The 26,060-nt window shown below is 36.6% G+C and overlaps 1 protein-coding gene across 4 annotated transcripts in view; it reads right to left on the bottom strand.

The window, feature by feature from the left end:
• Positions 1–26,060, bottom strand: part of TBC1D22A (TBC1 domain family member 22A) — a 180,182-nt gene that overhangs the window by 83,845 nt on the left and 70,277 nt on the right. For all 4 annotated transcript variants that reach the window (XM_037387552.1, XM_037387553.1, XM_037387555.1 and 1 more), the window contains 2 exons: positions 25,436–25,542; positions 9,718–9,793 (listed from right to left, as the gene is read on the bottom strand). In XM_037387552.1, the coding sequence (XP_037243449.1) occupies positions 9,718–9,793; positions 25,436–25,542 (183 nt within the window). The remainder of the gene's footprint in view (positions 1–9,717; positions 9,794–25,435; positions 25,543–26,060) is intronic.

Genomic DNA, 26,060 nt, shown 5'->3' with positions numbered 1-26,060 from the left:
GTTCTCTGTATGGAAATATGAATCTAACAATGACAACAAGTTCTTTAAAAGAGAAAAAAAATCATTGGCAGGTAATAAACTTCTGGAGGAACGTAGTGCAGACAGAACTACTATGCAAAACTAAGAATTACTTCAGATATAGAAGGTCTTCAGTCACTATTTTATTCATGGGGTTTTTTCAAGTAATTCTTGCTATTAAATTCAACTTAACATCTTTCCAGACTTTTAAAAAACCTGATTAACCGAACAGTGTAATACAAATTTGTCCCCCTGTCTTCTCTCCATCAGTAAGAAAGATAAAAATCCAGCAAGTTTTCAACTGCAGAATTTGAAAGAATTTGTTCTTTTCCTTAGGAAGCAGATTTGGAAAAAAAATTAATCGGTCGACTTAGAAATCCAGACACTTTCCATCCCATATTAGGTTCAAACGTACTAAGAAATTATTATTTATGACTTAATGCACTCCATTTGACAGCTAATGGTGAAAATGAAGCTTCACAGCATAGGTTATAGCAAATCCATATTTAAAATTTTTAAATATCCTGTGACAAATAGCCAAAATATTAAAGTGTTTTGCATTTCCTCATGGCTGATCAGATTTCTCCCATAGACTATTGTGCAAACATTAACCTTTCACTAGAGATATCAGATTATCAGTTAAATTTTGCCACTGATCATTAAAAAAGAAAATCACGTGGTTTAATCTCAAATTCATTCACAAGGGATGTGCTCGCAAGCCTGGAATTTGTCTGACCATTAGATTAAAACCAGCAAACTGCACTGTCACAATTTGTGTGCTATTGAGTAGGCAACCATGATGCTTCCCTCCTTGTGCAATATTGCAATTTCTGGACTACAGAAAATTTGTCACTGTCCAGCCCATTATAAGTATGATGTATGTACAAGCTAAACAAATACAGTAACACTTCTTTTCCAGTTTCTTCATAACGCTGTGACTTGATATTTGACAGCTTCCAAGTATTAGCTTCCATCTACAAAGCTTCAGTACTGTTTTAACTGTGCAAAGCAACTAACGAACTAGATTGCATCCTATTTAATGCAGTACTGTAGTAGGCATTTATTTCTACTTAGCTGAACTGTGGGTAGCTATCAAAAAGACATTACTGTAACACAAATAAACTACATAACCTAGAAGAACACTGCTTACTAGAAACAGTGTTACTCACAAGGGCTGTCCCTGCAAACTTGCACTCATGAGACCAGAACCTCCTGAAAAGCAGTGACAGCTTAAGGTTCACCTCCAAGTTACCATAAGCATTTCACAAAACTGGCTTTCATAAGTATTGCCTGCAAGCTTCCAGATGTCCTTAGGGAAAAAGCATCCCTTTGATTGTATCAGCTGCCATGTGGATACGGTCATCCATGCTTGTCTTCTATCATTTTGAAGCACATTTTGCTCCAGTCTAGATTCACAGATTGTTGATTAACATGGAGCAGTTCAAGCAACTTCATTGATTCAGTTAGGGACTCCTCAACCAACCCATCCACCACCACCTTGCACGTACTATCCATTCAGTCAATATAGTAACAAAATGTTGAAATCTTTTCTACCACCCCTAGATTCTTTAAACATTGTCATTTGCTTAAAATTATAGCTCACCATACTGAACCTTGCTGTCCGAAACAAGGAACTTTGTAATCAGTAAATGACTACTTTCATTTTGAGTACCTTACCTACCGAAAGCAAATTTGTATTTCAGTCTCTCTCTTCCTGAATAATTTCTACATTGTTCAAAGCCAGTATGTTTATGTGCGACAAATATAAAAAGTTTAGAGTAAAATCTTAACATCAGATGTTCTCAGATGCAGATTAAGGCTTACAACCTCCCAGCCTAAATTAGTGAAAATCTGAACAGAAGTAATTCTGTCAAGACTACAGCTTAGCAATGAGTTACTATCAGTTATTGTATATTAATTTTCATTAATATACATTAATAACAAAAGTTCCTGATGACAGGAAGAGACATTCAAAAGACCATAATTGTGCACTTGAAGACAAGATCTCATTATGATACACAATTCTGCTTCAAGTAATAGTAGGGATCTCAGTAAAAGATTTACATGCTGATTATGTCTTGTTCCAGAATTAGTTTGCCTTTTATAACTGGCTAAAATCATCCATTGTAAGAATTACGACAAAAGCGTTTAAAAAAATAAAACTGAGAAGTCCTGTACAAAATGAAAAGACAACTGGCAGAAAACCAGAAATATTACCAAATTATATTATCCTCATGGCCTACAATTTAGGGGTAACAGTCTATTTGAATTTAGCTCACTAAATGTACAGCTTGTAGCTATGACAGAAATACCTTCTTCATACATAAAAGATATGGCCAATATTCCGATACTAAAAAGCCCAAGACACTGATCCCAAAGCAGCAGAAGAAAATACCAGAGGAAGAAGGGAGGGAAAGAACGAGGGAGGGAAGACCTAGTTGCCTCAGGGAATCAAATGCAAATAATAATTCTGTGCTATCCAATGCAAAATGGGGGAAACTATATAGGCAAGTTAGTAGCGATCAAAGAAGAGCTACCATTCTAGCTAAAAGTTAAAAATAAAACTTGTTTCCAGGTGGAATTCAAACTTACTATTGAAAATGCAACAAACAGCAGTTAGAAATATATTTGATGAGACACTCCTACTTCCAGACAACATTCATTGGACTTCCATAGCCTGTTCTAAATCTTAACTGTGTGCATTCATAACAGGGTTTATGCTTAACACTTTAAATTCCCCATCATGTTAAACTTGTTTTTTTCTTCCTTTTTTTTTTTTAATTTTCCATGAAAATAGTAAGTTTTGATTATTTAAAAGTTACAATGCTTACAGAGGTCAGGAATTCACAAATTATTTCACAGCCGGTCTCAACTCTTGTTAAGATCTCTGAACTCTGTTAATAGCATACAAATATAATCCCCATGGTTAAAACACAAAAATATCGTTTAGAAGATATATTAATTATAATGCCCAGTGACTAGCACTTAAGAGTGGATTAAAGTATAATGTAGTAATTATAACCATAAAATCAGATAAAAAATAACTACTGGTGAGCTAAATAAAATGGCTTTGTTAAAATGAAAAAGAGCTTTATGGCACAAATTTATTAAAATGGTTATGAAATGCTTACAAGACTTTTAATCACTTCAGCACCAAGCTGACATATAAAGATAGACTGACAGAGAAGGTCCTTATTAATCACTGATTTTCAACAGCAGCAGTAAGGTCTAAATAAATTCGATGTCCATTTCTAATTCAAAATACTTCTGCACAGTTAAACTGTAACAGTTTTTTCAATTACTACAATTAGAGCTCTTTTTTCCAGATACTTCAACACAACCCTAGTTCAAAATTATATGTCAGTAAAATGTTTTACAATAAAATTAAACATGACCACAATTTTTCATATACAATGAAGTATTCTTTAACCATTTTTTTTTAAAAAAATCATTAGCATGATTGAATATGGAACAAAAATTGATCACACATCACCTACTACCATAGTTTCATCATCTGTTCATTGTATGAACACCCAAGATTCAAATTAAAACCAAATTAGTTAATCTATATCTATCAGAGTATAATGAACAGATCACTTGTTCTGTGAGTTCTTATTAAACAACAGTAAGTTGTTAGATAAGAAAACATATTAATCTTGATTGACATTTTGCCTTTTTGAGATTCTAATTCTCCTAAACAAAAAAAGTAAAGCAATTCTTCTCTGCAGTTTAAAAAGTTCAATCATCACAGAAACTGACTGTCCTTTAGAAACTATGGAAGAATCAAAACTAATCAATAGATATTTTCTTAGTACATTTTGGGCTTAACTCACCATATCAAATTAAGTTCTAAGCAGAACTGTGAAATATTAGTGTTTGAAGTACTGGACAGTTCCAGGGGAACAGGCACCTTTATCTCTTGAGACAAGAACCTGCTGGATCTCAAACACCAATGCAACATTCAGAGGAGCAACTGCAGGACTCCCAGGTGAAGTCCGGACATTTAAAACGTTAGCAGCCCAGAAAGAACACACAGCTCTTAAATCAACTCAGACATCAGAAAGAATAATTCTACTGGAACTAATCCTATTCTAATGAAGGATGTTTTATAAACATCTCCAACTCAATAAGAAACCGTAACACTACACATAAATATTAAGAATTGTATCAACCAACCTTTTAGACACATGTACAGCAAATATTTCAAAGCATGAGAAGTACACAGAATGGTGCAATTAAATAAGCTCTTTCACTGTGGATTAAAAAAAAATTTTGTATGTATTTTTGCTTATCTACTACATTTCATTAAGAACTTGACCTGCGCATATATATAAACAATGCATATAAATATATACAATAACTTAATATTTTAAATTTCTGTGTGCATAAATAGCAAAAACATATGCAAAGTATAAATTTAAGGCCATGACATGAAAGTACTTTACCGCAAGTCCTCACTCGTGGCATTACCTACAGAACTGCAGACAAGTGACCAACCGAGACATTTGTAACCCAAGACAGAAGTAAGTATGATTAGTAGAGCCAAGATTAATTTGTTCAGAACATTAAAACAAAATGCATTATCTAATTTGTATTTCATTTTAAGTGAATGAAACAAACACATTTACAATATGGCAACGATAAAAAAAACAGAACTGTTAATATAACATGGTTTAAAATGGTGAAAGAACATTTTAACTGCACCTAGGCATAAATAAAAATATTTTGCCAAACAATACTAGGTAGTATTTATTAAACCAGTAATTGTTGAAATTAAATACAACTTTATATTTCCATGAAAAATATTTTCCTTTCTTTTGAAAAATACGTATTTTCTCACAATATTAAAATGGAAATAAATCTGCAGTTCTCTCAATTAAAATATCATACGTAAGAATACCAGTAGTAACTCTACAAAAAATGATCAGAAGATGTGTTCACAGTGGATACTGAACACATACTGAAATATTACTGAACTTTTGAAAAATGTAGCTGAATTCTTCATAAACTTCCTTATGGGAAAGTTAAAATGCAGCACTTGTTTTATGCTTTTAAGTATTTTTCCATTGCTTCGATTTTCAAAAAAAGGGGGGAAAAAATACATACAGCAACAGTAAGAGGTTTTTTTTTAAAAAAAAATCATTTTCTTCATTTTTATTTTCCCATTTATTGTCACTAAGATTCAAGGGCCAATTCTACAATAAGATTGTTAATTACTGGGGAAAGAATCTGGAACACTAATAACACAGAATTTATTTAACTACAAGAAAACATAAGCACAGATCAGGCTGTGCAGAACACAGATGCAAACCCCAGGAGTTGTTCTATAAAAGATGTAGAAAAAAATGTTTCCAAACTTACCCTCACAGAAGATGCAGAATATTTATACTGAATTCATTCATGAATACTGCCTTTATTGTTTATTGTAATACTACTAAGAAGATAACACTAAAAAAAGATAAATTTAACATTGTAACACTTCCCCCCCCCCCCCCCGAACTGCCTTCTTGTTCATTTAGAGAATGCCACAGAATTTTAACCTCTTTTATCAACATTTATGGAAATCTAAGACTACTTTTACCTACAAATCCTCAGCCTTCTCCAAATGGCTACCTCAAACTCTAATGTAATTACAAGATGTCTTACAGTAAACTGAAGAAGCTAAGACTCTCCCAAGCACGAAACCACCAAAATGTTAATACACATAAATTCTGGAAATACAAATCCTGAATTAATTTTGGCATTCCTATAGTGTCTCCTTGCTTTCAAGCCTAAATGACGCAAAAGTGGAAGACAGCATGCAACATGAGTGTGCCCTTTTACAAAACATGACAGATGGTTCACGATTTAGAGCAGAGAAGTTCTACTGACATTACAGGAAACAGAAAAGATAATAAGTTATAACATTCCTTATATTATTGAGCTATCTATTGATCCTCCTTCTTGGTATTTTTGTACAATTCCTAGAACAATCTGAATGATGATGACAAGGAGATAAACGAGATTGAATAACGTTTTGTCTTGAAATTCCATCTTGTCTATAACAATCTACAACAGTCCTATTAACAAACTCAAAAAATCCATTAAACATGATTCATCAAAATTATTTTCTGAAGTTTAAGCAGATTGAGATTATGATTAAATTAACAGAGCAGCTCGGCTGTTTGAAGTCTACTGCAATGTTCTGCAGTGTACACACAAGGACAGTTACTTTGAGAAGAGTTGTGATCCATAAGGCTGGGTTAATGAAGGTTGCTTAAATCACTAGCATAATGTCTTAACGCTCTCCGAAGGACAAGCATCACTTTTCATACACCAGTAATCCATTACTGTTAGCAAACAAGCCATACAAACTTCATCTACTCACACAGCTACTTACTACATGAAGATTCTCTTCACCATGCAGCTACCCAGCATCAAGAAAATAATGTGACACAGTAGCAGCAGGAATATTATTCCACAATAACTGTAATTAGCTCTTAGGATATTTACAGTCAACATAGATGGTGTGATTTCTTTTTTTAAAAAAAACCAACAGTTACTGAATTCATATCAGCCATATATTTCCCTTCAGCTACAGTAAAGCAGACCCAGTATAAAGATGAAAAGACAAGAAATGAAGAAGAGTAAAGCAGAATAACATATAACTTAATCAAACCATGTTGTGTTTCCATCAAAAAGCCAGCCAGGTCAGCATCCCTTACCTGAGGCATCCAAAGGATGCATCCATACTGAAAGTGACAGCAGTTCACATTTACCATTGCCTATCTAACAGCTAAAACTCTTATTTTAATCTTACATGTACTTTGGTGTATTTTTCTAGCAAAAGAAAGTAACCGAGTGAACAGTCTTCTAGAAAAAAAAAGAAACAGCCCTAAGAATTCTGAAAAAATGTGTATCTTTTACTATCCAAAACTTTTAATTGAACCACCATAATATAAGGGTTGTGATCAGAAGTACAAAGTCCAACTGACAGCCAATTACTAACAGCATCCCTCAGGGGCCAATACTGTGCAACACCTTTACTAACACAGATGGTACAGAGTGGACTCCATGTTTGTGCATGATACCAGATTGGGAGGAGCTGTTTACATGTTGAAAGTCAGGGCTGCTATTTGGAGGCACCTTGGCAGGCTGGAAGAATGGCTGATAGGAACCTCCTAAGTTCAGGAAGGGCAAACATTTTGTACCTGGGGTGGAACAGTCCCATTCAACAGCACTGACCAGGAACCAACTGGCTAGAAAGCAGCCCTGCCAGTAAGGACTTGGGGATCCTGGTGACCAACAGACTGTACCCAAGTCAGCACTGTGTCCTTGCAGAAAGCAAGGCCAACTGTACATCGGGCTTTCTTAGCAAAAGAGAAGCCAACAGGTCAGGAGAGGTGATTCTTCCTCCGTACTCACCACTGATGAGACCATGTCTGCAGCACCATGTCCAATTCTGGGACACTGGCATACAAAAGCAAGTCCAGTCGAGTGCAACCAAGGTAGGTAAGAAGCTGGAGCACTCTACACATGAAAGGAGGCTGACAGAACTGGGTTTGTTCAGCCTTAAAAAAAAAATGTCTATCAACAAGTACAACTACTTAGGAGAGTGCAGAGAAGATGAAGCCAGTTACTTTTACAGAGGTACACAGAGATAAAATAAAAGGCAGTGGACATCAGTTCCAGAAACAAAAATTCGGTTGTTGGAGGTTTTTAAAATAAAAAAAAAAACCAAAACACAATGACAATAGTCAAACCCTTGAGGTGTCTTACCAAGAGGCTGGAGAATTTCCATTCCTGGACTTACTCAAGATTTGGCAGGGCAAGACTCTACATAGCCTGATCTAAGTTGACCCTGTCCCCTTATATCAAGGGAGATTAAGAGAGGCAAGAGCAGATGGTTGGAACACTGACTTCCAGAGGCCCCTTATAACCTAAATAGTTTTAGGTTTCCGTAATGTCATTTACACCAAAGTCTTACTGGCTTCCTTTTAAAATAACAATGTCAGCTTTTTAAAACACTTCATAGCTCCTATAATGAAAAAACTTGTAATGAAATTTCCCTCACTCTGACGCGTTATAATCCCCAGTGGTTTTTTAATAGTTTCCTTTAATATTTTTTCTACATATGCTACAGGTATGTCATATGTACAACCTGCAAAATATACCTGCTATAACATGATCAATTCCTTAATGTTAGAATTTTGCTTTGCTTTTTCCAACTATACTGCTTAAAACAAGGAAACCATCCTCTACTACTCAAACGTGTAAATGCTCTAGAGTTAAGATTAATCTAAGATGTTACTTTAAGTATTTAGGACAGAAAGATCAACATTAACTAGCAAACACGCATGATGTCTACTGAAAACTACAAAAAAAATTGTTTATATAAATGTTCATTTACCAAGTTCAGGAAGTCTATTTATAGGTATTATAATTAAATGCTTCATTTAATATACACTCTTTTGCTTCTACAAGTATTCGCAATGTAAACACCAATATTGATATAAGTATAAAATGACAAAAAAGTCACATTGCAAAGAGATTATTCTTTTAAGTAACAAAATACACTGCTTTAAAAATTTGGCAATTACATTGCTACCCTATATACATAAGTATCCCCTTATATTTTTCATATTTTACATTGTACAAAATACATTTACAACAAAGTTTTACATGCCTTTACATTTATAGTGTAATGTTACATAAACATTGTTCTCCTGCCCTTAGTTTTGGATGTTATCCTTTAACATCCTAAAAGGGCACAAAAGAGCATTATCAAATATTCAGGATGTAAATACATGCAGCCCAACCCAAAACCTGCTATGGTAAGCACTGGCGCAAAAAACCTTCACAGTATGCGTAATAAAAAGATGAAGTAAAGCTTTCCAAGAAGATTATCAAATATTAAGCTAAAATACAGAAATATTTTTTCTATCTCGTCATTGACAGGCTAGTGTCGCAAATATATGCCTGGTTCTGCTTGGCAACATTTTGTTAATACTCTGTTCACTAATTTAAACTATCAAGAGAGTATGTTAAGAATGGGCAAGCATTATCTCTTGCATTTCATTTAATTAAACTCTGTTCTAGAAATATGACAGTCAGCATTTCACGAAGGGAATTATTTCAAGGATGAAGGTAGAAAATATTTCAAAGCGCCCTGCTAAAACATGAAAGCATAATCTAAAATTACTCCTGCACATACTGTAATTTATCTATAATATTAAAGATGTTATTTCCACAGTTGACAATTAATTGGATTCCACAGAGAAATTATTCAGGCATTCCAGATAGCAAAATGATGCACAAAGGCACAAACATAGTGCCGAAGGACAACCATAAACAACCACTGTGACTTGCCCGAATTACAACAATCATTGAGCTTAATGTGAAACGAATACTGGCTGCCTTTTGTATGTGGTCATTACTCTGCTGCAAAGAAATTGCCATTGAATTTTGATTATATTGCCTTAATAAAAAGTAATGAAACTGGCTCATGCTCTAGTGGCTTTCTTTTAAATGATACACGACAGTGATCTTGCAAAGACCACTGTGCCACAAACTGATTATGACACCTCATCTGAAGAAGGCGATGTTACCCCAACCATGGCAGGTAACCGCAGTGAAGTTGGTTTGACTTCTCGCAAATGTTTTAGTGAAACACTTTCAATGAAACACCAGTTAGAAATTAGGTTAGCTTTGAAGACTTACCATCAATTCGACTAACAAGTTCCTCCAACATGTTCACTTTCTTCTGAATTCCTGGCTGTGCAAATGTGTAGTTATCCTGAAGAAGAGACCACACACAAGTATAAGTTGGGGAACGGGGCGGGGGGAGGGAAGTTTCTTCTCTTTCACTTGCATATCTTAATCCATGCATTTTTCTATGTTTTTGTCTTGTTTTTACATTTCCTAGGTCTGTGTCTACAGTTGAGTAGTAAATCACCACATTGTAGACCCTACAGGTATTCCCGCATGAATTGCTCTCTACTTGCTAATCTCGCGCCCTTGAAGTTTCAGGTTTATTGCAGAAGTCCAAGTAGCTTTACAAGACTGTCATCTTAAATGTCAAAATGTGACACGCAAGAAAACTTTTAAGGTGATTTTTTCCCATAAATTTACAGTTCTATCACAAATAATGTAGGAAATATGAAAATCTAGACCCTAATCAGTGATAGGACAAGAATTTGAACTTTAGAACTTCAGAATAATACCTTCCAGCAGCATAGGAAATCAAAAGTCTATTTCAATGGAGTCGTGACTACACTGAACCCGAGGTTACAGTTAATAACATGAATCAAAATCTAACATACAAGCTATACAGCTAAAATGGCAGGGTATTTGCACGTATTTGTTTGAAAGTATTAACTTCAGTGTTGGGGTTTTTTATTTATTTTTGTATTACAGCTCTATAATATAGATTGGGCTAGAGTTTGAAATAACAAGGAAGAAAGATACTTTCACTTTAACCCCAAAGTGATCAATCTTTTTAAATAAAGACATTACTTAAATGCACAGGAATGTTTCTGAATATTTGATAGGCAATCCCTCAACTGTTTTTGTTATGGATTTCTATATGGAGAGATTCAAGAAAAGAAAATTACCAATAAATATTTTACAAGAAAGTGGCTATGTAAAATTGTTTTCATGTCACCACTACATACACAGAAAACCAAGATAAAAGTGAACATTACTATTGTTTAAATAATTCCTTTGTGAAAATCAACTGGAGAGCTGAGAACTATCCCAAAAACCATCCTAAAAAATTCATCAGTGATGGACTGTTAATTGTTCTGAACTTGATTTCAAATTTTAACTTGACCTTAGTGTAAAAGGGATGAATATAGGTTGATTTTTATGAATCTTGACATATTTTTCTTTTAATAGAAAGAAAAAAGGCCATATTGACTTTCTTTACTGTTTTTACACAGCGCTTTTTTTTATTATTTGTTTTATGAACCTGAATTACAATTCAATCTTCAAATTCTGTAAAACTGCCGTAAAGTATGAAACCTAAAAGTTCACCAGGGATATGATACACTAATAATTCTGTCCATTATAGTACATCAACCAACAAGTGATGTATGGTATCAAAGTCTATTACATGCTCTGATCACTTGTAACCAACTACAGTAGTGGCTATGTAAAAGATTATAGCAAAGTTTTCCACAGGCCTAGCAGTAGCACTTTCATATTTGATATTAGAAATCAATGCATAAACCAAAACAGTGTTGACAAGGAAGCAAGAATAATTCTCTGAATGTTGGTGATTTCTGTGGAAAATTCCAACTACAACAGACAACCATTTCATCTTGTTGGCGTTCTCTCTAAAACAGAACTGAGCATCCTCAGTAGCATAATAAAGCATCAAAATTGAAAGACTGGAAATTACCATAATCTTATTTCGGGAACAGAGAAACTATCCCATGCACTGGGACAATACCTTTTATACAAGTCTGACACATTCCTGTATTACTCATACTGTTTCCTAAAGATGCTGTATCCTGGACGTGATACATATTTATTTTCTTTACAGAACCTGGTCTAACAACAAAAACTGTATTCAATTTTTTTTTCTCCTAATGTTTACATACTGTTCTATTTATTTATTTAAAGAAAGTTAACTAATATTTCTGGAAGTACTACTGTACTCAAAGTACAGCAATATGGTACTCAATTATTTAATCTATAACAGATCGGCTGTAAAAGTATCTGCACTTATTTAATGCTGAAAGCCAACATAGAGCTAAACGACTACTGCTTTGATCATTAGTTTCTCCCCAGGCAGTGCAACTCCCAATTGCCATCTATGAATTTGAAACTGTTTTCTTTCTCAAAAAATAATTTACTCCATACACACCTGGAAATGCAAACAAAACTGCCATCTTGGATTTGAAAACAGGTAAGTTTCCTCTTCACTACATTTGATATTTTGCCTGTTCATTTATTTTTCTGTTCATTATTTCAGCCACAAATGAACACAGCTGGGAGTCACTCCTGTATCTGCTGACTCAACTAACTAGAAAGATGCTGGCTCCCCCAGTCCTTTCTTCTAATTAAACTATGCTGTATGTATTCCCTCCTATGACACTTGTAATTGGCTTTCTGGAGTTTGCTGTAAGAAGGACTTTGAAAACAGAAAAAGCATCCATTTATCTACTATTCTTGCTCCTTTTTTGCTTATAGGTGGAAGGAAAAGCTAGTACCACAGTTAAAAGAAAAAAATCCCAAAATGTCAAACTCATGGAATTCATGAATTATTGCTCAGGGCAATATAGAAGTACAGTGGTTAAGATTTTAATTCTTCTATCTTATGATTTAATTGGCAATACCGGCTTCAAAATTAGTCAGCTTTACTCCCAACTCTTTCTATTTCCTCCCCACCAAGAGGCGCGGGGGGATGGGGAACAGGGGTTGTGGTCAGTTCATCATACTTCGCCTCTGCCAGAGAGCCTGCTCCTGCACAAGCTCATCTCCACAGTCCACAGCTTCCACCGAGGCATCTCCACCTGCTCTGGTGTGGAGCCCTCCACGGGCTGCAGGTGGATATCTGCTCCACCATTAACCAGCATGAGTTGCAGGGGGACAGCCTGCCCCACCGTGGTCTTCTCTACAGACTGCCAGGGAACCTCTGCTCCGGTGCCCGGAGCACCTCCTGCCTCCTTCTGCACTGACCTGGGGGTCTGCAGGGCTATTTCTCTCACTTTTTCTCACTCCTTTCTCACAGCTGCTGTGCAGTGCTTTTTACCCTTTCATAAACATGTTACCACAGGGGCACCACCAGCATCACCAACAGGCTCAGCTTTGGCCAGCGACAGGTCCATCTTGGAGCTGGCTGGAACTGGCTCTGTCCAACACAGGGCCTCTTCTCACAGAAGACACCCCTGCAGCTCCCCTGCTACCAAAACCTTGCCACGTAAACTCAATAAAAGTTCTTTGCTAACTTTTGCAGAAAAAAAGTGTTCCAGTATTCAACTTTGCTACCTATTCCCCCTCACAGCTGTGGGTCCTCAAAGGAACATTTCATTACTCATCCTTCAAAGTTTTATTATATTTCCTCATTTATTCCTCCTGCAACTTTGCCCATCCACTTTAAGCAAAAGAAAAACTCCGAAAAAGTCATCAGTAACTAAGAATAGGAGTGTCTTGCCTCAACAGGTCTTCAGCAAACAGTTAATATAAAATGCCTTATATTTCCAACCACTGTTCGTGACACTTTCTAGTAAGTATTCACATATGACAAAGTATGCATGAGTACACAACAGAATCCTCAATAAAGATAAAAAATTCATGCACTGGTGTGCAGTATCTAAATTCCTTGATGTTCTGCTCAGATCGCTTCCAACATAATTCCAGTGAATTATGCTAACCTACTTCACAGCTGAATGGTTATAATATCTAGTGCAGACTTGGACACATAATTAGTTTCACCTTACAATACAGAAGGTTAAGACTTTATAATGTCACAAGGGCTCAAAACTTGCTTCAGTCTCAAATCTTCGTATTAGTAGTCTGTACTTATTCTGCAGAGGCTAGTATAACCACCTCAGTGCCCTGCAACTACAACTAGGTCTGGCACGACTTCTCAAAAAATAACCACTATAATTTAAAATAAAATATTTCAATTACAGCCTTCGCTAAACATGAAAAAACATGTTAAGTAATTCCTTACATTTTATTTTAAGAGTAGAAAAGGTTTAAAAGGAAGAAAATTGATTAGAAAGTGAAAATATAGAAAAAAATGCACTGAACAAATTTAACTGGGATTATCCTCCCATACTCTCAAAAAGAAATGGGGACAAGGGGGAAGAGAGGAAAGGGAAGAAATACAGCCAGCCAAACTGAAAATAAAAAACACTCTCAATAATTTAACAATAATGATTGCAGTCAAGCACAAGTATAGGCACAGTGCTTCTCACTTTTTCAGGTTACACAAGCTGTTTACCAGCAACATAGTGATGAAAATATTAGAACCATTTACAGAAAGAAATGAAAAGTTTTGACACAAAGTCCTCATGTGCTGTTTGTTTTTAACAAGGTTTTGTCAACCAGATCAGTGCTTTTAAATATGAAGGATACATTAAGCAATCTGTATACAGCATACCTAGACATCTACTTTCTCTACTGATGTATATTTAAGTATTCCTATACATCAATTTAGGTATGTTCAAGTATATTATCAAATGAACAAAAGACAACTGAAAAAAAAGCTTTCTAAAGTTGTATATCTCATTATGTCAGAAAGGGAACTTTTCAAATTTTTTAAACTCATTTAAGGACTTCATTCACATATTTGTGAATCCTCTAAGCAAACTCATATTAAAAACCTTTGTTCACCTTGCTCTCAAAATTATGTGAAAAGGTGGGGGCAGGTAGGAGGGAAACATGACACTTAGATGATGATAGCCAACATATATATTAACACTACCAGCGGTAGGCAGGGTTTAGCAACAAGTTTCTTGAAGCTGGAGACTGTAATATAAATTCAATCTTAAATACAGTTCAGGAGAAAGAGTGCACACGCACAAAAACACACAAGTGTGCTGGAGTATGCTGTTTGCACATATTCCACTGCATGTTCCAGAAATACTCTAAGATACTTCCTTTAAATGAAAAAAGCTTTCAACCTTGTAATTATTAAGCCTGATTTTTGAAAACTTAAAATATCCTAAGCAACAGCAAAGAGATTTACAAAGCATTGCAGCCCAAAATTTTCTACATGGAAAAGAATATCTTATTTATTCCTATATAACAGGATGGAAAAAAGCAACATCTTATTAAAAAAACAGGTACAGATTCTCATGTTATAATAGTATCCATCATCCCAGAATCAAATCCCCAATCTTCTACTGGGCTACGTAATGAAATCTCAGTTTTACACAAGTGGATGTATTGCAAACAACTACAGAAACTGTTGAAGTAGCAATAAAAGAAGTGTTGGGGGTATATTTTTGGATTATGGCGCAGGCCAGGCAACAGTTCAAATCTGGGCCAGAGCTAGAAATTATAAATATGGACAAGTACAATCCCAAAAAGGTGAGGAAGTAAATTTGAGGTAGAAGATAAAATATTTTTATTCTGAAGCATACTGATAGCACAGTATATTTCATCTAAAACACATAAAGCAATGCCTTAATATAAGTATTACAAACCAATTACAAATAGATCTGTTCTCTTCCTGAAAATTTTACTCTCAGTGACAGGCCAGAAAACTGTGTTACTGGCTTTCAAAGAGACACAGGCTCCTTAAAAGCTTCTGAAGGCACCTGTCCTGAAGAAAAACTACAGCCCTCAAGATAAATCCTACTGATGCCCTCAATTTTCTATTACCTGAAGTCCCAACAAAAGCTTATTATTACTAACTTAAAATCGGCTACGGGCCAAACAAAAGAACCACCTTGGGTTTTCCCCAAATAACTACAAAAGACAATAAGAGCAAATTAAGCCTGCAGTGATACGCTTGCAGCATTTTTTTCAGTTTCCAGTTTGCTGCACTGAGATTTCTTTAACTCAAGGTGGTAACCTGGTAATTAAAATTGTTTAAAGATTTTTCTTCAACCAGACTTCAAACCATTCAGGTTCTAAGCTCATGTAAAATGCTTTTCATCCTTTGACAAGTAGCCCTGCAGCTTAGTTACTCAACCACTTTTTTTTTTTTTTTAAAGCCAATCACTCAGCAGTATTACAAGATACTATCTAGGTCTTGCATAAGAAAAGATGGAAAGCAACTACTCCCTATACACCTTCTTCATCCAGCTCATCATTTTAGACTTCTATTACATTCCTCCACTTAGTGAAGTCATCCAAGCTGAAGAACATAATCCATCACCCAGAAACTGTTCCATACCTTTGATCACACTTATCTTGCTCCATAATTATTTTTTTAACTTCCAATCCATCATTTCAAAATGGGATGTACAGAAGGGATTAAAACTGCAAACAGCATACTGAGCACAAGCTCACCTTATGTTTTAAAAGTAGCAAAGTGATGTTTTTTTTCTTTTGAGAACTACTTGCATAAACCATTCCTCTCCCTACGTGCTAACATGTCATGCTTCTACCATGGATGCTTAGCTTCTTTACAAACTTCTGGTAAAGGACTTTATCAAATTGCATTTTGGAAATACATTTAAACTGTACAGCTTTTCACAGGCTCACAGATTCCTTCCAGATTTGTGCTGCTTTACAGGAGTTATAGAAAATATTAAATAATATGGGGGTTTATCTTTTGACCATTAATTCTGTTTGGTTTTACACTTTCTACAAATGTAGACTTTCCTGATGCCCAAGTCTACTCGTCTGTGCTCTTTTGAATCCCCTTGAAAGCATTTACAAAATTTGATGCCATATCCACCCCATTCCATTGCTCTCATACCAAAGCAGTTTTGAGCATTGATTTTCTTGTTCACCCATTACCAGAGACCCTCACAGGAGGTAGGCACAGATACATTTGAAACTGAGCAGATTTAGCAATTGCCTCTGCAGTTCTTACTAGGCATCCTGATGCACGGTACCCTAGTGATGCATTCAATCCTCTCAAACTGATGGGGAGGTATTTAAGTCCTCCAGTGTCCACTAGAAATTCCAGGAGTGTTTCAACAGATCTCTTGTGCACAGGTGCTAGTGCAAACTCAATAATTTTCACGTAAAGCTTATTGTGGCATACTCCTACTATACAGTTCAGTGATATCACAAACAATAGATTTAACTGCAATTCTTCTAAATCAATGTACAACTTATACTTTGCAAAGTAGACACTGATGCTATATGACTTGGGCTCATTGTTAATGACAGTCTCAGTGTAGACAAGTTTGAAGGATCATTTATTCCAAAAAATTAAAATGTTGACATTTAACTCAGTTTTGCGTACATCAAGAGTTTCAGGATCTACTCTGAAACAGTTTGTCTGAGGCCAGATCATCAACAACCATGATACAGTCCTTAGCTGCTCAAGCTAAATCTAAAGTAGATACAATATTTTTACATTTTAACTCTTCAAAGTTTTGAACAGGCAATAGTAAGTAAACATGCTTTAATTACTGTCACATCAAAAGAACAGAACTACCATAACAATTGTGTTAATTACATTCCAACGGCTCATAGTTACAACTCTACTGCCCGAGTTTATGAACTTCCTAGCATTGTTCAATAAAACGTATTTTTTTTTCCTCCAAGTACTAATCAAGTCTTCAAAGAATTCTATGAACAGGAGCTTCAAACAAGACTTTAAGGTTCCGAAGGTACGTTGGAAATAAGTCACACAGAATAGCATGATGCTGCATATGTTTTGCTGTCAAAAAAGTCTGCCCTTAATGGTATTCATTCTGAACAGTAATTCATATGAATAATGTGTGAGAATATTCTCTTAAATTGAGAAAGTTAAAACCTGCTTATGGAAAAATTTCTAGACATTTTTTCTACTTTTAATGTTCTTTTCCTTCCTCCAAGTTTAAAACACCATAAACCAGTATTTGCTCCAACAGATTATGTAAGAAAAATAGTAGACATCTGAGCACAAATACAGTAAGTATTCTCGATAGAAGCACCTGTTGTAGTCATGCTTACGTTTCAGAAGATTAAAGTCTCACATATGACATACAGATAGATACCATTTAGGGGTATTATTTAATAAGTGATTACTAAAAAATGTTGAAGCTATCCATTTCTCATTAGAAGACAAGCCATTCTAGAATCCTGAACAGGCACAAATGTCTGCCCTAATTGCAGAACCTATTTCTCATGAAATTTCTCATGTTTATGACTTTTCGCTTAATACCTAAATTTGAAAAACTGGGTATTTACATTTAAAACTGTTCATAATTTAGAAACAGCTTTACGGAAGGCACTGATAATGAAAAGAATAAGAGTAAACTCAAGGTATTGTTCATTCATCAGAACAGAAGTCTCCATTCAACAATAAACCCACTTTCAGCAAGACTATCTGTTTACAATCATCAGCAGTCATCCCTATAATTATATATATTATCATTCATAAAGTTTTACCACACAATCTGCACTTTAATTCTAAAATATAAAGCTGTTACTTTTACAAGTGTTTTAAAACACAATTCTGATCAAGCAAGCCATTGTTTTTCCTAAGAACAGTCATAGCTTCAAGAAAAAAAAAAAAAACACCAAAACACACACACCATCTTTTGTCATTCTCAGGATACCACTTGGACAAGACACTAGCATAAAATGAACAATCTGAATTTCTGGAAATCACTAAGCAGTTATTACTGTACAGAACTTCTATCTCACAGATGGAGTTACAGCGACAGTAGCTGCAGGAACAGACACAGAGCATGAATATGCAGCTCAAATGTTAAGAGAACTACACGCAGAAATAGGTACTGCTAGAATTTCTGACAATCCCTGACAGGACTTCCACATTTTTAAAACATAGATTTCTGACTGGCATTAGGATCTGTTTCTACAGAAATCGGAGCATGACTGCAGTACTGTCTTTCAGCATCAGCTATACCGTGTTAGTGGTGACTCTGAAGACTGCGTGGGAGACACTTCTATAGTGTATCACATTTTCCCTGAGCACACCACATTTGCAGTGCTATGTTCAGACGAGGAAGGTGGGAGGAAAGACTACTTTCTCAATTTATCTAAGCTTACCAGAAGCACTGGGCTGATGCAAACCCAGAAATCCCAGACAAGCTATCACTGCATTTGCACAGGTAGACGCTGTGGTACCCGTGATACAGAAACTTGACCCATGCACAAAAGTACATCCGCAATAGACATGCAGTTCACATGACAAAAGACAGGTAACAGACAGATGCCAACAATTACAGTCCATATTTGCTGTATCTGTCTATTTTGGCTAACCCATGTTCTCAGACAACAGATCATAACGCTAAATGAGCTATCCAAATGAATTGAATACATAATCAAGAAACTTGTCTTGCAGGAGTTTAATGAAAAGGCACAAAGAACGCTATCTTCAACCTTTTTTTTCCTTAAAAATAAACCTTTGGAAGGTCCTGTGAAGAATTTTCAGAAGAGCCAGCACCAGCTATTTCTGCACGTACTTCTCTGCATCCGAGCTGCATATTCATGCTGTTTATCTGTTCCTGCAGATCTCTGAAAGGCATTCCAAGCAGCATTCCATCCATCCACCCATAATTCAGACTTGAAGCACACATTAGCAACAACTTTCCAAAACTAAGGAGCAAGAAAGAACTTTGCAGGATTCCCACTGCAAATCATAAATCTTACAATTTAATCAGCTACAGAGAGACAGCTAATATATACTCCAGTCCCTGGAAATGAATTATCTCCCTTTCATTCAAAAAAATTCATAGGCCCTAATAAATAATAATATTAATATTTTATTGCTATTTTTAATACATCTGGTTAGATCATTATGCAATGCATATATTTCCCCTTTGGTTATTTTATTACCATTACACTTGAACTGAAAACGGAGAGTTATACTCTATTTTATACATGAACATTACATTTTCAGGTGGCACAGATCAGCGTGAACTTTTTACTTGAATGTTAACGGGACTCTGTTGAGGAAAGTGTTATAAAGGACAATTTAGTAATAAAAAAGATAATTACGATGGATGTATGGGAATGTCTACTTAATTAAGCGGAAAAAATACTTGTGGGATAAGTGCTCGTTTTCCCATATGCACAGCCATTATTCCTACAGGTGAAAATGCAAAAGTGCTCATGCATTTAGAAGTGTTCTAAAGACAACCAGCTTTATCATGAACATGGTGGACTGACATCTGAAACGTTTTCTCTTTCAACTGCTCAACTTGAATTGCAAAATAGTTTTAGAAATTAACTAGCTACTAAAAAAAAAAATAGGAATACATGATTCTTATTCACAATACAAATGCACCAAAATACTGTTGTATAGATTACAAATGTGAAATTATCAACTAACGTGTTGAAAATAATCAAGAATGGTGGTCTTATTTAGCCATATTTTGTACATGGCCACACACCCCCTCAGAAACAGGTTTTTATAGATAAGCTTTAGAGCATCTTGCAAGACTACAAACTCGAGACAAAACTAAAGTTTTGTGGCTTTGTGGGACAGAACCAGTTTTTCCCGGCTGTCTGTAAAGACATTCCATTATCTACAGTAGATCATATGGAAAATACTAAGGGAGTAATAAGAACCAATTCAATGATGAACTCCAAGAAACAGTCAGCAGCAAATTTCTTGAGTGGCAGAGAGGCTTAAGTGGATCATCTAGACCACCGCATATTGGCCACAAGCTTGGTAAACTGAGAATTTACAGCTGTTAAAGTAAACCTATGTCTCAGCTGTCATGATCCTACCTGGGCCCTGCTGTGCAGTTCTACTTACTACTTTCCTGCGTGTGCTGGTTTTGGCTGGGATAGAGTTAATTTCCTTCACAGTAGCCAGTGTGGGGCTGTGCTTTGGATTTGTGCTGGAGACAGTGTGATAACGCAGGGATGTTTTCGGTGCCGCTGAGCAGCGCTTGCACAGAGCCAAGGGCTTTTCTGCCCCTCACCCCACCCCACCAGCGGGTGGGCTGGGGGGGCACGAGGAGCTGGGAGGGGACACGGCTGGGACAGCTGGTCCCAGCTGACCAAGGGATAGCCCAGACCATATGATGCTGCCCAGCGTATAAAGCTGGGTGATGAAGGAAACTGGGAACACTCGGAGCGATGGTATTTGTCTGTTCAGGTAAGCATTAAGCATGATTGAGCCCTGCGTGCCTGGAGGTGGCTGAACACCTGCCTGCCCGTGGGAAGGGATGAATTAATTCCTTGGTTTGCTCTGCTTGCATGCACTGCTTTAGCTTTACCTATTAAACTGTCTTTATCGCAAGCCGTGAGTTTTCTCACTTTTACTCTTCTGATCCTGTCCCCCATCCCATCAGGAGGGTGTGAGCAAGCAGCTGTGTGGGGCTTGGTTGCCGGCTGGGGTTAAACCAGGACATTGCAAAGAATTGAGAAAGTTTGCTCACGTTTCCAAGTAAAACACTCTCACTGAGGTGATGAAAAGCTGGCTTATTTATTCATTTTAAAATCATTAATATAGCAACCTATAAGCGATTGCTGTCTTAACAGTTCCTGAAATTATCTTCATGTTTTTAAAACATCCATGGAGCTTAGTTGCCAGCCAGGGTTAAACCATGACACTACGGTACCTATTCAAGGTGTTCACCCCCTAAATGAATCAATCAGTGCTTTTTTTGTTTATTGTGTTGTCCGGCAGTTCTGCTCTGTAAGTTAGCTCGCAACGGGTAGCACTCAGCAAGGGATAGACAGGAATGAGCGTTCAGGTGCAGACAGGAGCACAGGATTACTACAATTTGATGTAAATCAACTTATGCAATTTGGGCATGATCTGATCTTAACAGTTCCAGGTCCTACCTCACCCATCCTCATCTAGTCCTTGCCCTCTGCCAGCAGATTTGGTGATTGTGCATGCAGAATGCGAGTTATTAGAATCATATAATCATACAATGGTTTGGGTTGGAAGGGACCATTAAAGTTCATCTAGTCCAACACACCACCATGGGCACGGACGCCTTTCGCTAAATCTGGCTGCTTAACACCATATCAAACCTGACCTTGAACACTTCCAGAAATGGAGCATCCACAACTTCTCTGGGCTTCCTCATCATAAAAAACATATTTGTTACGTCCAGTCTAAATTCACCCTCTTTCAGTTTAAAACCATTGCCCCTTGTCCTGTCACTACAAGCCCTGGTAAAAAGTCCATCTCCCGCTTTCTTATAAGCCCCTTTTAGGTACTGAAAGGCTACAATAAGGTCTCCTTGGAGACTTCTCCAGGCTGAACAACGCCAACTCTCTCAGCCCTTCCTCATAGGAGAGGTGCCCCAGCCCTCTGATCATCTTTGTGGCCCTCTCCTCTGGACTCCCTCCAGCAGGTCCATGACCTTCTTATGCTGGGGCCCCAGAACCGGGTGCAGTACTTGAGATGGAGTGTCACGAGAGCAGAGCAGAGGGGCAGAATCACCTCCCTCAACCCGATGATCACACTTCTTTTGATGCAGCCCAGGATACAGCTGGCTTTCTGGGCTGCAAGCGCACATTGTTGGGTCATATTCAGTTTTTATCTACCAGTATCCCCAAGTCCTTCTCTGCAGAGCTGCTCTCAATCCATGCATCCTCCAGTCCATATTGATATTGGACATTGCCCCAACCCATGCGTAGAACCTTGTACATGGCCTTGTTGAACTTCATGAAGTTCGAATGGGCCCACTCAAGATCCCTCTGGACGGCACCCCTTCAGTAAAACAAACTTTATTCTCTGCAGGTTTTTTTTAACCCCTTCCTCTCAATAAGCTGATTTCTTTTTGGGTTAGTTCTCCCAACCAACTCAACCTGCAACTATGTGACCTTTCTATCTGACAAGCAAATGAAACCAGGAGAACAGGAGTAAATAGCAGCACTCCGCAGTTGCACTGAATTAACTGTAACATCATTAGTCACATCAGTAGCATAATCTTCCAAGCCTGCTTTTGATAGACGAGTGCATCCTTGTATACATCCAATCGAAAACCATTTCATTTCTGTAAAAGCTTAAATGTTCATTGATGCAGTTTAATTACATTATCATTACCTTCAGTATTTTGCTTATCAGTACTTGATAGTTTTGTAAGAAAACAGAATATTAAGGAGAAATTATGTAATCTCTGAACTTCCTTTTCCAGAAAAGAACAGAGCAGCAGATCTGTGCCAGAAGATATTCTAGAAACTGGTAAAAAAAAAAAGTTGGAGGGCTTCCATTTCTTTACCTGGCTTTCTTCCTTTCAAGGTCTCACTTTTTCTCTTCATAAATTTTCACATTTTTTTATATGTAGTCAAATATTTCAAAATGTAGTAGTTCTGAGAGATTGAAATAAGCAAACCAGCATTTTTTTTACAGGAATCAACATGCAACTATGTTTTTCAATAACACTACAGAAAACATTGAGCTACTACTCATCTGACCTTTAACCAGGAGAAACACACTTAAAATAACCTCAAAGAAGTTGAAGACCTCTGTTTGTTGATTCAATTTTATAACAATTTTGTCCAAAATGAACTCTGTTACAAGCTTAAATTCACAATATGCCTTAGCGAATGAAACATTCATATTAAGACATAAGCCATAGGCAAGAATATGTTAAAGCACTTTTATAAAATAGTAAGTACCATAAGGAAAGAAACATCTGTCAAATAATGCAGTCAAAATAAAGAATCTGTAAAGCACTGATTTAGTTTCACTGAAAACTACAGCTTCAACTCATAACAACAATTATGGTTATTCACATTTTATAATGATTTATTTATGACTGGAATTTTCAACATACATAAATTCAGTCTCAACATTTTTGCTACATTAAAGCCCCTTGGAGAAACAACACCTCAAATTTTCAAGCACATGTCCAAATAATTTCAAAACAAATAAAGTTGAATGGGACCTACCACCAGGATTCAATTTATTAAGTACAGTAGAAGCACTTATCCGTCACTTCACCTTTTAAGAGAACATTAGGAATAAATCAACCAAAGTTTTGCTATCCCTGCAACAATTTCTATCGTCACCAATACTGAAAGTTTCACAGAACAGATCCTCTACACTCTACAAGTAACTCATTTGAAAGCAAGGAATAATCAGAAAGAGAAGTTATGAAGATAAAAAAAGAAAAGAAGCAGCAATCTGATAAATATTTGTAACCCTAATTTATTTTTTATCAGCTCACTGAAAGCACCAAACAAACCCTGAATGCCTACCAAAACATTTTTTTGTGGCCAGTGCAAAATAGAAATCATCACCTTTCAGAAACTTTCACACTTTTAGCAATGGTCAATATTGAACCCACTGTAATCCAGGAATTCACAATTATATTATTGTAATACATATATTCTGAGTGTACCAAATCAGATTATTTTTTACTTTCCAGCAAGATACAACATGTTTATTTCAAATAACACAGATCTGAAAAACAGATATTACATAAATATTATTTGGTGCCTATCGCAACACAAAGCCTATACAATTTAATTCAGGTTACTTCTTTGTAAACTGAAAAATTGGAAGTTCCTGCTCTACGGTGTGTCAGCATTGCAGCACAAGGTGCTTCAATATGCTAAATACCAGAGATGCCTGGACTCCCATTTACTCCATGGCAGATCATATGGATTCCTCCCTCACCTAAATGCAAAATATTTAGCTATCTATTTACTATTTGTTGCAGATACTTCTACTTTTCATAAACTTCTATGCCAGCCAATGCAAACATGCACACACAAATCTACCACTCAAGTCTGTAACTTGCTGCATTAACAAAAAATTGTGCCTACATTTACAGCTTCTCCACATAGAAAAAATTCCAACACCCAATGAAGCAACACAAGTATAAAGTTTTAAACGGATGTTTTAAAAATATGAAGATAATTTCAGGAACTATAAAGACAGCAATTGCTTATAGGTTGCTATAGTAATGATTTAAAAAATAATAAATAAGCCAGCTTTTCACCAGTTCAGTAAGACCATATTACTTGGAGGGTTAAGCAAACTTTCTCCGTGCTTGGCGATGCCTTGGTTTAACCCCGGCTTGTAAGCAAGCACCACACAGCTACTTGCTCACTGCCCCCCAGTGGGATGGGGGACAGGATCAGAAAAGTAAATGTGAGAAACTCATGGCTTGAGATAGAGACAGTTTAACAGGTAAAGCTAAAGCAGTGCACGCAAGCAAAGCAAAACAAGGGATTCATTCACCACTTCCCATCAGCAGGTGGGCGCTCGGCCACCTCCAGGCAAGCAGGGCTCCATAATGGTTACTTGGAAAGACAAACACCGTAACCCTGAATGTCCGGCCCTTCCTTCTTCTTCCCCCAGCTTATATACTCACAGCATGACGTCATATGGTGTGGAATATCCCTTGGGCTAGTTGGGGCCAGCTGTCCTGGCTGTGCCCCCTCCCAGGTTCCCCTGCCCCTCCAGCCCTCTCGCTGGCAGGGTCTGACAGACTGACAAGTCCTTGACTTAATTTCGACATTACCAACCAAGAACCAAAGACACCAGTGTGCTATCAACATTGTTCCCACACCAAATCCAAAACACAGCAGTGCACCAGCTACTAAGAAGAAAATTAACTCTATCCCAGCTGAAACCGGGACAGGTGACTGAGGTGCACAACGTGCCTCTAGAATTGATTTTAACTCTGCTCTAGAACATCACACTACAATGAAACATGCAGACATATTGATGAAAAGAAGTTGCACGATTTTTTTTTCCCTTTTCCTTTCTTAATATTACACCAAACTTGTGCGGATTTCTTCAATGGGAAAACCTGTTTCTCCCCTGCTTTTCATGGATGTAGACTTTCTCAACAGCCTTAAAGTAATTCAAAGCCATGACATTAATTGGACAACTCCACTACTTTCAGACAGGAAAAAATCAATTTACCTGAATGCCATCAAGCAACTTGCTCATGCACCAGTAACTGTCAGCTTCTATGTTCTGCAGCACTTCTTCAGGCAGACTGGAAACATCAAAATTTTCCACTTCTTCTTCTGTTTCAAGAAAAGAGAGAGAAAGACAAGTCAATGAAGTGCACAGAATAAATCAAGCAAGAATGAGGAAAATAATTGAAAACAAAGACAACCACCACTTATCTTCTAGTCAGAAACTTCAATGCACATTTACTTTAAGAGGGACTAAATGAATCATTTATTGCTCAACTGTGTTACCTAATGGCTTTAAATGTTAATGAATACTTAATTTCTTGCAGACTCTGAAAATCTTAAATCATGCCTGGTTAACCAGAATTAATATATAATAAATTACTTCATTCTAAACATTTCACACCTGAAAGAGGTTCATCAGAAGCACTCTGAGAACTCTCAAGCTATATATGAACAATCTCTGCAGAACATGTCTATATTTGCACCATGCACAGCAAAATATCTTGCCAGTCTTGACAAAAGAAAAAGCCCTGAAAAATATTTTTAGAAAAGCAGTGGAATTTATTTAGAAAGCTGACCACAGCTTTTCAAAGGGGATTTGTTTTTCAGGCAAGCGTTTGGAATAA

The sequence above is a fragment of the Falco rusticolus genome, chromosome 5 (assembly GCF_015220075.1).
Source record: "Falco rusticolus isolate bFalRus1 chromosome 5, bFalRus1.pri, whole genome shotgun sequence".
Classification (NCBI taxonomy): domain Eukaryota; kingdom Metazoa; phylum Chordata; class Aves; order Falconiformes; family Falconidae; genus Falco; species Falco rusticolus.
Note: the sequence above shows the minus strand (reverse complement) of the source record. Positions and strands in the feature narration are given on the sequence as shown.